The sequence below is a fragment of the Hyperolius riggenbachi genome, chromosome 1, assembly GCF_040937935.1.
Source record: "Hyperolius riggenbachi isolate aHypRig1 chromosome 1, aHypRig1.pri, whole genome shotgun sequence".
Taxonomy (NCBI): Eukaryota; Metazoa; Chordata; class Amphibia; order Anura; family Hyperoliidae; genus Hyperolius; species Hyperolius riggenbachi.
Window position 1 is genome coordinate 16,156,347 of NC_090646.1, and position 18,335 is coordinate 16,174,681.

At 46.1% G+C, this 18,335-nt stretch overlaps 1 protein-coding gene across 1 annotated transcript in view; it reads left to right on the top strand.

Moving 5' to 3' along the window:
* The window catches only part of LOC137545014 (uncharacterized), a 53,754-nt gene extending 35,888 nt beyond the window's left edge, over positions 1–17,866 (top strand). Inside the window, exons 5-9 of the mRNA XM_068266127.1 lie at positions 78–191; positions 1,335–1,430; positions 12,741–12,854; positions 14,826–14,924; positions 16,352–17,866. Coding sequence (XP_068122228.1) covers positions 78–191; positions 1,335–1,430; positions 12,741–12,854; positions 14,826–14,924; positions 16,352–16,746 — 818 coding nt within the window. The 3' untranslated portion in view covers positions 16,747–17,866. The remainder of the gene's footprint in view (positions 1–77; positions 192–1,334; positions 1,431–12,740; positions 12,855–14,825; positions 14,925–16,351) is intronic.
* The last annotated feature ends 469 nt before the right edge of the window (positions 17,867–18,335 follow it).

Genomic DNA, 18,335 nt, shown 5'->3' on the forward strand with positions numbered 1-18,335 from the left:
TTAAGTTGGTTGCTCTTTGCAGGCCAGTATCAGCATTCTCTTAGCTTGTGGGCTGATGTGATCCGTATCTGTTACAGAAGAGAACAGGAGAAGGTCTGAGACGTCACACATTCTCCGCAGATCGTTCACATGCGCGGACATCCTCTTTGGGGGCCTGAAGGAGATTGCTGTGATCTACATCTGTGTGCAAGGTAAGGACTACTTCACATCGCAGCCTTGTGGTGACTCCTCTATCGCAGCCTTGTGGTGACTCCTCTATCAACAGGAAGGTGTATCTCTCACAAGAGGGTCCCAGAAGCCTCCTCTCCCTGCATGTTCAGCAACCCCTGAAACTGCAAACTGTCATCTAACTATAACATTTTTATAGTGCTTTTCTCCCATAGGACTCAAAGCGCTTAGTCTCTCTCAGATTCAGTAATTGGTAGTAGGATGAAGTATTCACACAATGACATTATATTTTTACAAATGCCAAACAGAACAGATGAGTTTTCAGTCTGGATTTAAACACGTCCAGGGATGGAGCTGTCCTGATCTGCTGAGGTAAGGAGTTCCATAATGTAGGAGCAGCATGACAGAAGGCTCTGGGACCAAAATCTTTTAGGTGGACTCTGGCTATGACTAGATTATTAGAACCTGTGGATCTGAGAATGCGGGGATTGCTACGCAGCTGCAACATATCTTTCATATATCCAGGGCCTAGATTATTCAGGGATTTAAATGTCAGTAGGCAGATCTTGAATAGGACCCTCCATTCTATAGGTATCCAGTGAAGGGAGTGCAGGACTGGCGTTATGTGGCAGTGACGGGGTTGGTTAGCAGTCTGGCAGCAGTATTCTGTATCAGCTGTAGGCGGCACAAGTCCTTTTTTGGAAGGCCAGTGTAGAGAGCATTGCAGTAGTCCAGTCGGGATGTGATGAAGGCGTGGACTAAGGTTGGCAGATCTTCTGGGGGGATGAGGTGCTTGATTTTTGCAATGTTCTTAAGGTGAAAGTAGGATGATTTCACCACAGCAGAGATGTGAGTTCGGAAGCTTAAATCCCCATCGATTAGAACTCCCAGGCTTAAAGCGATCCCTAAACGCTCAAAAAAGTGCTCCAGTGGGTTCCAGCCTTAAGGCTGCATACATGCATTTTAATTGGCCAATAACTGACCAATTTTACCAATTCACTGTGGTGAGAGAGCTTACCTACATAATTTGATCATAGTATTGAAAGTCTGCTGACCCTCATACTACCTGGAGGTGGTAAAATTGCCAATCACCATCCAATCATAATAGGATATGTGTATGCATCCTATATCATATGTCTTATATTTATGCACAGCTCTCTTGGCAGGTGTCTTTTTACAAGCATGGTGGAGTATTTTTCCAGCGTTTTTACTCCTCTTCAGGATAATCTTCTCTGTATGCCAAAGTATAAGCTCATGTACCGGTAAGTGTTATCAGTTTGTATTTCACCTTATTGTGGCTTTATACATTATGTACATTTTCTACAGAGCTGTGCAGAGCGTGTGTAGCTATTCATCTGCCGCTAACTGTCTGATCCCATGCACAGTCTACAGCTTGATCCCATGCACAGTCTACAGTCTGATCCCTAGCACAGTCTACAGTCTGATCCCTAGCACAGTCTACAGTGTGATCCCTAGCACAGTCTACGGTCTGATCCCTAGCACAGTCTACGGTCTGATCCCTAGCACAGTCTACGGTCTGATCCCTAGCACAGTCTACAGTCTGATCCCATGCACAGTCTACAGTCTGATCCCTAGCACAGTCTACACTCTGATCCCTAGCACAGTCTACGGTCTGATCCCTAGCACAGTCTACGGTCTGATCCCTAGCACAGTCTACGGTCTGATCCCTAGCACAGTCTACGGTCTGATCCCATGCACAGTCTACGGTCTGATCCCTAGCACAGTCTACAGCTTGATCCCATGCACAGTCTACAGTCTGATCCCTAGCACAGTCTACAGTCTGATCCCTAGCACAGTCTACAGTCTGATCCCTAGCACAGTCTAATGCCATGCACAGTCTACGGTCTGATCCCTAGCACAGTCTACGGTCTGATCCCATGCACAGTCTACAGTCTGATCCCTAGCACAGTCTACAGTCTGATCCCTAGCACAGTCTAATGCCATGCACAGTCTACGGTCTGATCCCTAGCACAGTCTACGGTCTGATCCCATGCACAGTCTACGGTCTGATCCCTAGCACAGTCTACGGTCTGATCCCATGCACAGTCTACGGTCTGATCCCTAGCACAGTCTACAGTCTGATCCCATGCACAGTCTACAGTCTGATCCCATGCACAGTCTACAGTCTGATCTCTAGCACAGTCTACAGTCTGATCTCTAGCACAGTCTACAGTCTGATCCCTAGCACAGTCTACAGTCTGATCCCTAGCACAGTCTACAGTCTGATCCCTAGCACAGTCTACAGTCTGATCCCTAGCACAGTCTAATGCCATGCACAGTCTACGGTCTGATCCCTAGCACAGTCTACAGTCTGATCCCATGCACAGTCTACAGTCTGATCCCATGCACAGTCTACAGTCTGATCTCTAGCACAGTCTACAGTCTGATCTCTAGCACAGTCTACAGTCTGATCTCTAGCACGGTCTACAGTCAGATCTCTAGCACAGTCTACAGTCTGATCTCTAGCACAGTCTACACTCTGATCCCTAGCACAGTCTACAGTCTGATCCCAAGCACAGTCTACAGTCTGATCCCATGCACAGTCTACAGTCTGATCCCTAGCACAGTCTACAGTCTGATCCCTAGCACAGTCTACACTCTGATCCCTAGCACAGTCTACAGTCTGATCCCTAGCACAGTCTACAGTCTGATCCCATGCACAGTCTACAGTCTGATCCCTAGCACAGTCTACAGTCTGATCCCTAGCACAGTCTACAGTCTGATCCCTAGCACAGTCTACAGTCTGATCCCTAGCACAGTCTAATGCCATGCACAGTCTACGGTCTGATCCCTAGCACAGTCTACAGTCTGATCCCATGCACAGTCTACAGTCTGATCCCATGCACAGTCTACAGTCTGATCTCTAGCACAGTCTACAGTCTGATCTCTAGCACAGTCTACAGTCTGATCTCTAGCACGGTCTACAGTCAGATCTCTAGCACAGTCTACAGTCTGATCTCTAGCACAGTCTACAGTCTGATCTCTAGCACAGTCTACACTCTGATCCCTAGCACAGTCTACAGTCTGATCCCATGCACAGTCTACAGTCTGATCCCTAGCACAGTCTACAGTCTGATCCCTAGCACAGTCTACAGTCTGATCCCTAGCACAGTCTACAGTCTGATCCCTAGCACAGTCTACAGTCTGATCCCATGCACAATCTACAGTCCGATCCCTAGCACAGTCTACGGTCTGATCCCTAGCACAGGCTACGGTCTGATCCCTAGCACGGTCTACGGTCTGATCCCTAGCACGGTCCACGGTCTGATCCCTAGCACGGTCTACGGTCTGATCCCTAGCACGGTCTACGGTCTGATCCCTAGCACGGTCTACGGTCTGATCCCTAGCACGGTCTACGGTCTGATCCCTAGCACAGTCTACGGTCTGATCCCTAGCACAGTCTACGGTCTGATCCCTAGCACAGTCTACGGTCTGATCCCTAGCACAGTCTGCGGTCTGATCCCTAGCACAGTCTACGGTCTGATCCCTAGCACAGTCTACAGTCTGATCCCTAGCACAGTGTACAGTCTGATCCCATGCGCAGTCTACAGTCTGATCCCATGCGCAGTCTGCAGTTTGATCCCTAGCACAGCCTACAGTCTGATCCCTAGCACAGTCTACAGTCTGATCCCTAGCACAGTCTACAGTCTGATCCCATGCACAGTCTACAGTCTGATCCCTAGCACAGTCTACAGTCTGATCCCTAGCACAGTCTATGGTCTGATCCCTAGCACAGTCTACGGTCTGATCCCTAGCACAGTCTACGGTCTGATCCCTAGCACAGTCTACGGTCTGATCCCTAGCACGGTCTACGGTCTGATCCCTAGCACGGTCTACGGTCTGATCCCTAGCACGGTCTACGGTCTGATCCCTAGCACGGTCTACGGTCTGATCCCTAGCACGGTCTACGGTCTGATCCCTAGCACGGTCTACGGTCTGATCCCTAGCACGGTCTACGGTCTGATCCCTAGCACGGTCTACGGTCTGATCCCATGCACAGCCTACGGTCTGATCCCTAGCACAGTCTACAGTCTGATCCCATGCACAGTCTACAGTCTGATCCCTAGCGCTGTCTACAGTCTTATCCCTAGCACAGTCTACAGTGTGATCCCTAGCACAGTCTACGGTCTGATCCCATGCACAGTCTACAGTCTGATCCCATGCACAGTCTACAGTCTGATCCCTAGCACAGTCTACAGTCTGATCCCTAGCACAGTCTACGGTCTGATCCCATGCACAGTCTACAGTCTGATCCCTAGCACAGTCTACGGTCTGATCCCATGCACAGTCTACGGTCTGATCCCTAGCACAGTCTACGGTCTGATCCCATGCACAGTCTACAGTCTGATCCCATGCACAGTCTACGGTCTGATCCCTAGCACAGTCTACGGTCTGATCCCATGCACAGTCTACGGTCTGATCCCTAGCACAGTCTACAGTCTGATCCCAGGCACAGTCTACAGTCTGATCCCATGCACAGTCTACAGTCTGATCCCTAGCACAGTCTACGGTCTGATCCCATGCACAGTCTACAGTCTGATCCCTAGCACAGTCTACGGTCTGATCCCATGCACAGTCTACGGTCTGATCCCTAGCACAGTCTACGGTCTGATCCCATGCACAGTCTACAGTCTGATCCCATGCACAGTCTACGGTCTGATCCCTAGCACAGTCTACGGTCTGATCCCTAGCACAGTCTACAGTCTGATCTCAGGCACAGTCTACAGTCTGATCCCATGCACAGTCTACAGTCTGATCCCATGCACAGTCTACAGTCTGATCCCATGCACAGTGTACAGTCTGATCCCATGCACAGTCTACAGTCTGATCCCTAGCACAGTCTACGGTCTGATCCCTAGCACAGTCTACGGTCTGATCCCTAGCACAGTCTACGGTCTGATCCCTAGCACAGTCTGATCCCTAGCACAGTGTACAGTCTGATCCCTAGCACAGTGTACAGTCTGATCCCTAGCACAGTCTACGGTCTGATCCCTAGCACGGTCTACGGTCTGATCCCTAGCATGGTCTACGGTCTGATCCCATGCACAGTCTACAGTCTGATCCCTAGCACAGTCTACAGTGTGATCCCTAGCACAGTCTACAGTGTGATCCCATGCGCATTCTACAGTCCGATCCCTAGCACAGTCTACAGTGTGATCCCTAGCACAGTCTGATCCCTAGCACAGTCTACAGTCTGATCCCTAGCACAGTGTACAGTCTGATCCCTAGCACAGTCTACGGTCTGATCCCTAGCACGGTCTACGGTCTGATCCCTAGCATGGTCTACGGTCTGATCCCATGCACAGTCTACAGTCTGATCCCTAGCACAGTCTACAGTGTGATCCCTAGCACAGTCTACAGTGTGATCCCATGCGCATTCTACAGTCCGATCCCTAGCACAGTCTACAGTGTGATCCCTAGCACAGTCTCATGCCCCTAATGTAGTGTGGGAGGAAACCAGTTTATTTAGCCGTAAGTTTTTGGTGTGTGTGTGTGTAGGGGGGAAACCAGAGAACACAACATGCACCAAATACCCTGAAGAGAAAATTCAAACCTCATGCAGAAAGTGTCCTGGCCATGTTTCCACCCTGAGACCGTATTGGGCAAGGTGAGGGTGCGATCTGCTATTCCACCATGCCACCACCTAAACGGAAGAGGATAGAGTGGATTTATTGTGTGCCCTACATTGCCCCTCTCCTCTGTCATGCTTTTTTCCCCTCAGCCTTCAGTCACAGTACCAAAGTGATACTGAAGCCAGCTAAAGAAAAACCCTATGTAGAGGGAGGGCTCTGGACCCCATAGATCCTCTCTCCATGCCCTCGGCCCATGCATTGCAGTTATTCTTGTCAAATACGTTTTTTGGGATCCTCCGACAGCTTCAGCAACACTTGTGCCCCCGAGTGCTTCTGAATGACCGGCGGCTCCGTACTGCACATATGGAGTCACCCATCTTCGGAAGCATTCGAAGACACAATTTGATTTGATTTAGGGGGCAAATTTGAATGGCAGACAGTCGGGGAAGGAGGACACGAAAGAGGACTGGGAGGGCTCTATGAGAGCCAGAGCCTTTCTTCTCTGTAGGTCAGACTCAGAGGTCATTTTAGGTCACTTCACACTTCCATTCCAGAAGAGCTCCTCCCCACTTCCTTCCCTTTACTTCCCTCTAGCTGCCGTCCCATTTGCCTTCAAATTACCTAACATTTCTCAGCTGCAGCTATTGCTCCTGACTTCTTCCTCGTCATTGTGTCTCACAAACCCACAGACTAAACTACCACTGTTCTCACAAAAGCGTCAGTGTCATCGGGCACCTTGTCACTTCTTACTTTGTATCTTTCCTCTGCTTCTGACCCTCCCCGAATCCAGACTCCATACTCTTCAGTATTGGTGACTCTGCCTCCTCTTAATTTACTGTATTTTTGGACTATAAGACTCACTTTTACTCCCACAAAAGTTGGGGAAAAAGTCACTGCGTCTTTTAGTCCAAATGCAGGGAGTTCCTGACTTGTGAATGCCTGCCAATACGAACCTCCAACCTGCCACAGTGTCGGGGACTCCCTGTACTGTGCCCATGCAGAGGAGGACACAGGGGGACAAACGGGGGACACAAAGGGGCATAGAGGAAGACACAAGGGAGACACATGGGGGGCACAGGAGGACAGAGGAGGACAAAGGGAGACACAAGAGGTACAAGTGGGCATAAAGTACAAGGGTGGCATAATCCACAAGATTCCCCATTACCATGGATACACTAGGGTTAGTATATATTGTTTTCCCCTGGTTTATGTCCTCTAAACCTAGGTGTGTCTTATGGTCAGGACATCTATCTTACTGACACTGATCATTCCAGATCTCCTTTAATGATGACTCTTCTTCTTCTTGACTTTCTCTGCTGATTTTCCCCAAGGTTCAGTCCTTGGACTCAAGTTCTCCACACCCAACACCTCCTCCTGTGACAAATCCATATCCTCCTTCAGCTTACGATACCACTCATTAGCTTACATGACGCCCAGATTCACCTGTCCACTTCTTCCTCAGTCCTACGTTTACAGCACCTTCACCCACCCAATTGTGAAGATGTAAGAGGTACATGAAACTCGGGAATAAACATAATCATCCATAGAATGTATCAGGAAGTTGCGGGATACAAGCTCCTCCCCTTCCACAGTTTTTAACAATTTTTAGAAAAAAAATTTAATTGCTTGTATTTAGTACTGTGAGAAAGGGTAAATGGACGCCTCACAAATGTGCTACAGTATCTCCAAAAACAGGACTGGACTATTTCAAGTGTGAACGATGTATGCTCTCTTCGCCACTCCACCTCCTCAATGCGTTCCAGGTTATGGTGACCAACTGTGGAGATTTCCTGGCCTCACAATGCATGCAGGAGGTCACATTGTGTTATCTGTGTCATCTGAAGAGGCTTTTGGGGTGATAAATACAAAACTACAACAGTCTGATAACAATAGTAAATAGCAAACTGGCAAACTATTGATTTTGCTAAATACTTAGCTTGCTGGGACATCATATTCACAAGAGCATCAGGTCAACTTGGCTTGTCTATGGATACACCAATTGAAGCCATATTAACTGTTCAGTGGACTACACACTGACACTGCCCCAGTGCATGTCACAGGATTGACAGGCAGAAATCTCCAATGTTTGTGGCATTGTCTGCTCTGCCAATACTGAAGTAACTGCCAGACTGCTGTCAAATGTGTTGGCAGACCAAATTAAAATGACACTGCTTGCTGTTGAGCACCTTTGGCAAGTCTGCTAACTCTCTTCTCGCTAAGTCCTTGTCTTCAAACTCACTGCCTCATTTATTTCAGTTAGGACGATGGACAGGGAACAGATATAGCTGCCATTTCCGTGGAAATATTACAGATACAGCAGGATCATAAGTGGAACCTAGATGAGGGTAAAGCTTTATATAGAAGCACTAGCTGATTGCCCGGCGTTGCCCGAGTATGTATTTGGTTGTTGTTGGTCCGCCCACTTTTCTAACCCTAACCCTAACACACAATGACTCAATGACCTAGTTTGTGAGCTTTGCATTGTTTGGCATCAATAATTTGCATTGAAATGAAACAAATCTGATTGGCTGTGGCTCCACCCTCTTTTCTGATTTTGAACCCCAGTCACCCAATGACCAACTGTACCAGGTTTTAAGCTTGTGAGCTTTGCAGTCTTTGGCATCAATAATTTGCATTGAAATGAAACAAATCTGATGGGCTGTTTGTGTCTCCACCCTTTTCTGCATTTGAACCCCAGTCACCCAATAAATAACTGTACCCAGTTTGGGGCTTGTGCCATTAAAAGTGCAAGAATGGCAGTAATGAAATACTTCCCTTGAAAATCAATAGATTAATTTTGATTGGCTTTTGTAGGCTCCATCCACTTTTATGAATAATAGCTGATGAATTGGCGTTACCCGGGTATGTATTTGGCTGGTGTTAGCTCTGGCCACTTTTTCTAACCCTAACACACAAATAGTCAATGACCAAGTTTGTGAGCTTTGGGGTCTTTGTCATCAATAATTTGTATATTCCCATAGAAATTAAGCAAATCAGATTGACTGTTTGTGGCTCTGCATCTCTCTGGGATTTGAACCCCAGTCACCCAATGACCAACTGTAGCAGGTTTGAGGCATCTGCTATTAATAGAGCAAAAATGGAAGCAATTTAAATATTCCCCTTGAAAATCAACAGGTGAATTTTGATTGGCTATTATAGGCTCCACCCACTTCCCATAATATTAATCTCAGTCACCCAGTGACCATCTGGGCAAAGTTTGAGAACCTTTGCCATTAACAGGGTAAGAATGGCTGCAGTTTATATTTTCCTAGTGAAATTTGTTTTTGGCTCCGCCCAATTTTTGTAACCTTGACAAACAGTCACTCAATGACCAAGTTTGTGAGCTCTGGGGTCCTTGGCATCAATAATTTGTAATTTACCAGTGAGATGAAACAAATCTGATTGGCTGTTTGTAGCTCCACCCATTTTCTAAATTTGAACCCCAGTGACCCAATGACCAACTGTACCAGGTTTGAGGCTTGTGCCATTAACAGTGCAAGAATGGCAGCAATTTAAATATTCCCCTTGAAAATCAACAGGTGAATTTTGATTTTCTTTTTAGGCTCCACCCACTTATTTGAATATTAATCCCAGAAAATCCCAGTGACCAAGTTTTAAGCTTTTGGGTTTCTGCCATCAAAATTGTGTGAATGGAAGCAGTTTATCCAGTAAAGTAATCTGATTGGCTGTTTGTGGCTCCACCACTTTACTGGATTTGAACCCCAGCCACTTCATGACCGACTGTAGCTGGTTTGAGGCTTCTGCCATTATTAGTGTAAGAGTGGCAGCAGTTTCAATATTTCCCTTAAAAATCAATAGGTGAATTTTGATTAGCTGTTGTAGGTTCCACCCACTTTCCTGAATATTAATACCATTCATACATTGACCAGCTGTGTCACGTTTGAGAACCCTGCGAATAACAGAATGGCTGAAATCAATCTAACAAATCTGATTAGCTGTTTGTGGCTCCGCCCCCTTTAGTGAATTTGGACCCCAGTCACCTATCAGCTAAGAGGCCTCTGCCATTAACAGTGTAAGAATGGTAGCAATGTAAATATTCCCCTTGAAAATCAATAGGTGACATTTGATTGGCTGTTGTAGGCTCCACCCACATTTCTGATTATTAATCCCAGTCACCCAGTGGCCCACTGTGTCAAGTTTGGGAACCCCGCCATTAACAGTGTAAGAATGACTGCAGTTTATATTTTCCCCTGGAATAAAATGTAGTTATTGGCCCGCCCACTTTTTCTAACCTTAACATACAGTCACTCAATGACCAAGTTTATGAGCTTTGGGCTTTTGGTATCAATAATTTGTACATTCCCATTGAAATTAAACAAATCTGATTGGCTGTTTGTGGCTCCGCCCCCTTTCCGAATTTGAACCCCAGTCACCCAGTGACTAACAGTACCAGGTTTGAAGCATCTGCTATTAACAGTGTAAGAATGGCAGCAATGTAAATATTCCCTTTGAAAATCAACAGGTGAATTTTAATTGGCTGTTGTAGGCTCCACCCACTCTCTTGAATATTCATCCCATTCACCCAGTGACCAACTGTGCAAAGTTTGAGAACCCTGCCAGAAACAGTGTAAGAATGGCTGCAGTTTATATTTTCCTAGTGAACTTTATTATTGGCTCCGCCCACTTTTTGTAACCTTGACACACAGTCACTCAATGACCAAGTTTGTGAGCTTTCAGGTTCCTGGCATCAAAAATGTGTGAATGGAAGCAGTTTATCCAGCAAGGAAATCTGATTGGCTGTTTGTGGCCCCGCCCCTTTAATGAATTTGGACCCCAGTCACCCAATGACCAACTGTACCAGGTTTGAAGCCTCTGCCACTAACAGTGTAAGAATGACATATTCCCCTTGAAAATCAATAGGTGAATTTTGATTGGCTGTTGTAGGCTCCACCCACTTTCTTGAATCTTAATCGCATTCACCCTGTAACCAAGTGTGGCAAGTTTGAGAACCCTGCGATTAACAGTCTAAGAATGGCTGCGGTTTACATTTTTCCATTTAAAATGAACGGCTGAAATTTGATTGGCTGTGTTATGCTCCTCCCACTTTTCCTGGATTCGTAACCCCGGTCACCAAGTGACCAACTGTGCCAAGTGTAGGGACTCTGGCTTGATCACTGTGAGAATGGCAGCCTTTTACATTTTTTCCATTGACATGAATGGGTGAAATCTGATTAGCTGTTTGTAGCTCCGCCCAGGTGTGCAGGGGGGCCGCGAGACCCCCAGAACATATCATCCCAGGTAGTAAGGGATCTGTGTACCAAGTTTCGTTCAAATCGGCCTAGCCGTTTTCGCGTGATCGCGGCACATACACACACACATACACACATACATACATACATACATCCGATTTTATATATATAGATTGGAGCAGCATAGGGGTCTAGTGGAACACGGTGAAGAACATCAATAGAAATACTCCCATCTTGGTCATAGTTAGACTAGTTGAGTCTCTAGCCATCAGGAGCTTTCCAGCTGAAGGGCAGTGAGAATTGTGCATTGTTCAGTTTTCTATGCGAAGTAATTCTGAAGTATACATCAGCTATAAGTGGTGGGAATCGTCAAACACCGGCGAGAAAACCAGCGTGTCCGGTGAAACCGGTCGACACGTGTGACAGCCCCACACTACGTGCTTGGGATGTGCTGCTACAGTGCCTGAACAGTGGGACCGTGGTGATTTTTACGCCGACTGGGACTGCCATCTACCTTGGCAGTCGAGAGTACGACATGGAGCTCTGATAACCGCAAGGCGAGACGTCACCAGAGCGGTGAAGCAAGGTCTGTTTATAATTTACTGGAAGCATCCAGCAATTCCACTGCAAAAGGGTGGTAAATATGGTGAGACCGTTCTAATTGTTTTTTTTGGCTCTGTTCTACTGATGGCTTTACACAAAAAGGCACAGTTGGCAGCATATGGACAATAATTCATGAATCTTACACCAGCTAAGGCCGTTTATATGGTGACTTGTGCATTAGAGCAGAATAGGCACATAGTACATGGACTTTTGCAAGTTCTGGATCATCATTTTTTGTTGATATTCAACCAATATCATACTGATATATATCTATATACTTCTGGACATATCTGCATGGATGTTTTTCATCAGAGGCCTCCGACCAGGAATACTATCGATACCCAAGTGTTCTAAACTGACAGTGTACAAATAATGTCTAAGTAGCTGTGTAAACATTTTCCTACTTTTCATGTTAAATATCAGAGGCAAAAGCTGTAATTTATTGAGGGTGGGATTTAGCTATATTGGGCCAAATCAATTGCAGAAGGGGTGTCTGCTTCAATGCACAGCCAGAGTTGCATATCACACTACAGAAAGCAAATATCAAACATATCAAACTCTGAAAGCAAAAACAGTATGAAAAGCTGTGACAATTAGTTACATTTCCTCTGCTGCCTTCAGACACTTCAGTCAGAAACACAGGACACAGGAGCTGCAGCTGTTGGGAGCTCTCTTCTCTGTCACACACAGAGCTACACATAGAGTTAACTGATCAAGTGTGAGGGGAATTTCCCCTCTCCTCATGGCTCAGTCAGTCAGTTTTGGCGTCAGTAAAGTTTGAATGTATTTTGCTAACAGTAAACAAAGAAGTTGCTACTAAAATGTATACACCAGTACTTAGCAGCACTTCCCAAACAATTCCTGTGTCAATTGAAAAAAATATGTGAATCGATAGTATTCCTTTAAGGCGATTATGTTCGCTTTTTTTCAGTATTACAGTGTGCACTGTGGGACTCTCACTGGTAGTACCCTATTAGAGGGCATTTTATTATGGGGGTTTGTAGGTGTGTTTTATATGTATGAACAATAAAAGTTATTTTTTATATGGCAGTTATCCGTGCTGTGGCAGCGTTTTTGTAGATTCTGAACCCTGAATTTCATCCCTTTATTACAATTCATTTTGCTTAAACAAATCTCTGTGTTTGTTTCTTGTTTTACTCTTCAGGTGCGACCATCCCTAAAGCATTGAAAAGATTCTGCACAGTGCCCATGCATTGCTCTAACATGGCCGGCGTTCCTGCATTCTGCATATATGTGATCGTGGTCTACATGACACGCTGTAAGTACAATGGGGCTACCCCAGTCACTCAGCTATTTGTGAAGACATTAGCACAGCAGTGTGTTCCATGCTATCTGGTCACATGACATCAGAAGATGACCCTCAATGCTTTGGCTACGCTATGGGTGGTCTGGTCGCTTATCATGAGTGCCAAAATTCACAACACATAAAATGATCACAATATCTCATAACTCAGCTATCTGTGACCACAGCAGCCATGGTGTCTGGTCACATGACATATGAAGATTGTTGAGTCTCCTGAAAAGGTGTCCCATCTCTGTACTGAATTGTATTGTGGTTCCTCGTTTCCTGTTCTCACGACTAGCAGGTTAACACTAAAACCACAAAGCTCCATGAAGGGGAGAGGAGGTGCAGTTGTGTAGACCCTCCTTATCTGTGCTGCATGTTATCATGTACAGAATGGTCAATGAGGTCACCTGCAGGTGTACGTATTGTACGGCCGGCGGTGAGTTGGGCACAGAGAGAGAAGATTGACTGCTCTCCCTACTGCTGCTAAACTTTCTGGTTGCATTGAATACTATTCCCCCTCTGAGTCATAGCAACTTGGAGGGAGATGTAATTCGAGGTCTGTGGATCGCTGGATCCCCAAATATTTTTGTGCAGGGCATTGCGGCTATGACGGCGCCCAGCTTCGGCGCTGAGTGCCGTGCGTCAAAGTAACCTGCTTCGACCTGCAGGGGCACTCTGATCCCGAAATAGCTGATGAACAGCTGCACCAGAGAGGACATTGTTGTCAATTTGTCCTTCAGAACCCTGGACAGCTCAGATAATCGTGGCCAAAAATCTGGGCATGGACGTCGAATTGTGAGAAATGGGCTATTTTATACTGAGGATTATTCATCATACTGTACCTAGTGCAGTGGGGTTGCTCGGTGTAGGGGGAGGGCATTCTAGGAGTCCTGGAGGGGCCCCAGGCAGTCAAAGGAGCACCAAATGTTGCCACAATGCTTAAATCACCCCTGACCCAAGGCAAAGCTACCTAAGCTAAGCACAGAGGTGAGTTGATGCTGGATCCACATACCTCTGTGCGTTGTCCATCCCTCTCCTCGCTTCTCCTAGTTCCAGTAATCACTCCTGGAAAAATGTTATTTTTTTTTTAACTACTCAGGTTTTTGGACAGAAGGAGGCGTGCTTGCTGCAATGTTCCCTCCTATCACTGTCCCATTCCCTCCTCTTCCTCACCCCATTCACTCCCCCTAAGAGGGGTGAATGGGAGGGTGATAGGGGGGAATGTCAAAGCAAGCCCGCCTCTTCCTGTCTGAAAATTTGACAGACAAAGGTCACATTTTTCAAGGAGTGATTATTGGGAATGAAGACGGGTGGGTGGGGTCAAGGATAGGAATGGACAACCCACAGAGGTATGTAGATCCAGCATGAACACACCTCTGTGCTTACCCTAGGAAGTTTTGCCTTGGTTTAGGTTTGCTTTACCTTCCCCATGTTCCCGGGCCCATGGGAGGGGAGGGGGGGGGGGGCTTCAGTGACACTGTAAATATGCCCCCCTTCCCCCATTTCCAAAGATTCCAAAATGTATGCTCCCATTGAAAGGGAACTAAGACGCACAAGCTGACAAAAATGTGATCTCACCGATCACTCTGCGCATGATAATGTACATGACTGGATGATGTGGAGGCTCTATCCGACATTGCAGAGGTCCCAGGAACAGGAAGTAAAGCTAAATCTACCCCTGAGGGGGATGCAGGTAGAAATTTAAAAAAAAAAAAAAACCTCAATCGTTTAGTCGCTCCAGTCCACACTACTAAATAAAAATAAATTCTTGTAACCGAGCTTTGATTGGTTGAGCCGTCATTTTGTGATATCCACGCTGTTATCACTTGAACTTCTTTTTGGATTTAATTGTCACTAATGCTTATTCTCATGCATGTCCTGCACATAATAGTCTGTATTATTGGAAACATATTGATGTAATGCTGTGTCTGTACCTGGCAGATGACTTTTCCTGTGAAGCGGATGGTGTGGTGGATCTCATTCTTGTCCTCTTCTCTATGGCGGCGACCTTCGTTCTCCTGTGGATCATTCCTTGTATAGGTAAGTAGTTTATTTACTGGTGTCATGGAAGAGGAGGAATATATTATAGATACAAAGAACTCCCAGCATTCAAAAGAACTCCCAGCATTCAACTTTTTGGCACTAGGGCCAGTGCTCCTAAAGTATGTGATAACTCCAAACCATAACAGCAGAAAAAGTTTTGAATGCAGGATTAGCATCTTGACTTTATCACTTAATACACTCAGACCAGTTGCTGTTGAAATTTGATTTTTATGGTGACAATACCGCTTTAAGACTGCGCTACAGGCAGGTTATTGGCCTGAGGAAGTGATTATTGAAAACCCACGAAATGCGTTGTGTGTGAAATAAAGTTTTTTTTCCTGATGATCAGTTAAGATATACATTTATAGGTAAGCAATGTCTTACCTTCTTTTTATATGCTTTTAAACATTTTATCCATTTTTGGGCCCTCCTACCTAATCGTTGTACCAGTGTTACCCTCCTTTGGAGGGACGAGATGCCTCTGGTCTCCCACTTTTTTCTACAGAGAGTGACCATCCTGCTGAAGACTCGTGTACCCACAGCGGGACGGGAATATATCTGGCCCCTGTCCTTCCTGTGTGTACCCTTTTCTACTCTGTCAACTTGACCCACTCCCACGCTCCTACTCGTGTGGGATATTTAAACTTAGTCTTATTATTCTTAAACCATTAACAAACACCCATCAAATACAAAACTAGATGTTGCATTATTTTCCCAAACTTATATCAGTGGTGTATTTACAAATAAAGCATATCGCCCAGCAGGGATCGGGACTCGATCCCTCGGGCGACATTGAAGGGCTGAGGCTGTACAGTAACGTCACTAGTCTGCAGTCTAGCAATGTGTTCTGTTAGGTGGGCGAGAGGAGGGCTGACGGAGTGGCATGGAAGTGCCAACACTTGGTGGGCATGGTGGGTGGAGAGAACAATGCCCTCAGCCAGTGCTCAGCCAAATCAGTTCTCTAGGCGGATCACAGGCCAAGCAGCTGAGGGGGTTTGAGGGCTGCTGTAGACATGCTGGATTCTCAGCAGAGGTGGTCATTATCGCCTGCCTTGGCCAAGTTTCATCTAGCATATGTACAGGGCTTTAGTATAAGATTTTTTTTCAGCAAGGATGGGGACAATGAGACTAGCCCTTGTTTAAACCCCTTCTCCATGAAATACTATTCTTTTTTTTAATTTGGTGTTAGAAGGAATAAGAAGCTATTTTACGGGAATTATTGCTGGATATCCTCTCATTCTCACGGTATGATGGTGACATGAGATGGAGGAAATCTCAAGGTGACACCAGCAGCAGTTAAAGCTGGACTGAGGTTGTTATCCTTACCATTCTCTTTGCATGCAGGACCATTTTCCATCTGGAGTTCTATTGTAGGTTGGGTGCAAAGCTGGTGACACGTATTAACCCATTGCATCTTCTTACAGGTATACACCTGTATGAGAAGAATCGAGGAGAAGCAAGACAAACAGGTGTCGTCAACAATAATGACGTAAAACAGCCAATAATTAGCATGAATTCTCTCTCGACGGAACGTCATTCAGAAGTTCCAAATGTTGGTAAAGAGGCGCCAAAAAATGAAGACAGCTGTGTAGATTCTACTGAGCAAAGCCCAGAAGAGCAAGAAAAGAACCAGACTGGTCAAAATGAGGAACTTCAGCCTCTCATGAATGAGAATACATCATGCACAAGTGCTCTGACCACCACTCAGGCCCCAAACCATAAAGAGCCTGAGGTCATCCCAGACACAGAAAGACAATGCTTACTGCCCGTGAAAGAGGATGCAGTGGCCCCTCACAGGGAGAGTGTCTCGAACGGGTGACAGACAAGTAGGATAGGTTTTTTTCAGGTCTAAATATTCATATGGAATAATTCAGAACCTCCGGTTACTATCTCGATACTGCAAAAAAAGATGGGTCTTTTGCAGGACTACTTTAACAGGAAAGGGAGGGTGTATGGTTAAGGTCATGCTATGAGTGTATGCATCCCATCAACCAGGCTATATGTATGGATACAGTCAACGTAGTTCTCAAAAAAGGGGTCAAGACAGATTTTTAATTTTCTTCTAAAGGCAAATTGGTTGATTATGTAAAGGGTCTAATTATCTTTCTCTGGATCAACTTGGGTTCCTGAGAGAGCAGTAAAGTGGCTTAGCAGGATAGCACTCTTGGCTTGCAACAATAGGGTCCACAGTTCAAATTTGGGCAAGGACACCATCTGCATACAGTTTGTTTATTCTCCCAGTGTTTAAAGCGGAATGAAACCCAGCATTTCTTCTTTGCTCTAAAAGATTATTTACAGCGTATTAAATACTACCATGGTTTTTTTTTCTGAGAACAGCATTCAACTAGTTAAACACAGGACTTACTCCCTGCAGGGACAGCCCGCATCCGAACGAGTGATTATCTTGTGTTTAACATTATCTTGTGTTTACTTACCGTATATACTCGCAAGCAAGCCGACCCGCATGTAAGCCGACCCCCCCACTTTTACCCCAAAAAACAGGAAAAAATGATTGACCCTCATATAAGCCGGGGGTAGGAAACGCTGGCCGCGTGATCCCCCCAGTATGTCCCAGTATAGCTAGTATAGTGCCCAGTATGGGTAGGTAGTGCCTCAGTATAGCTAGTATAGTGCCCAGTATAGCTAGTATAGTGCCCAATATAGGTAGGTAGTGCTCAGTATAGCTAGTAAAATGCCCCAGTATAGCTAGTATAGTGCTCAGTATAGTGCTCAGTATAGCTAGTATAGTGCTCAGTATAGCTAGTATAGTGCTCAGTATAGCTAGTGAAGTGCCCCAGTTTAGCTAGTATAGTGCTCAGTATAGCCAGTATAGTGCTCAGTATAGCTTGTATAGTGCCCCAGTATAGCTTGTATAGTGCCCCAGTATAGTCAGTATAGTGCCCCAGTATAGCTTATATAGTGCCCAATATAGCTAGCATAGTGCCCCAGTATGGGTGGGTGGGTGCTGTCCCTCCCCGTTCCCCCCGCGGCCACCGCTGCTATTACCTTAGGCGGCGCCGCTTCCTCTATCCCCGTCCTCCTCTGGTAACTAATTCACAGCAGCGCGCCCCTCGCTGCTGTGATGACGCAGGAAACCATAGAGAGCGGTTCCCATAGTAACGGCCGCTCTCTATGGTTTCCTCCGTCATCACAGCAGCGAGGGGCGCGCTGCTGTGAATTAGTTACCGGAGGAGGACGGGGATAGTGGAAGCGGCGCCGCCTAAGGTAATAGCAGCGGCGGCGGCCGCGGGGGGAGCGGGGAGGGACAGCACCTATCCACCCACCCATGACTCGCAAGCAAGCCGACCCCCCAACTTTTGGCCCACTTTTGGGGGGTCAAAAATTCGGCTTGCTTGCGAGTATATACGGTAATTGTATTAAGTGAGGAAAGTAAACACTTCTCTGACT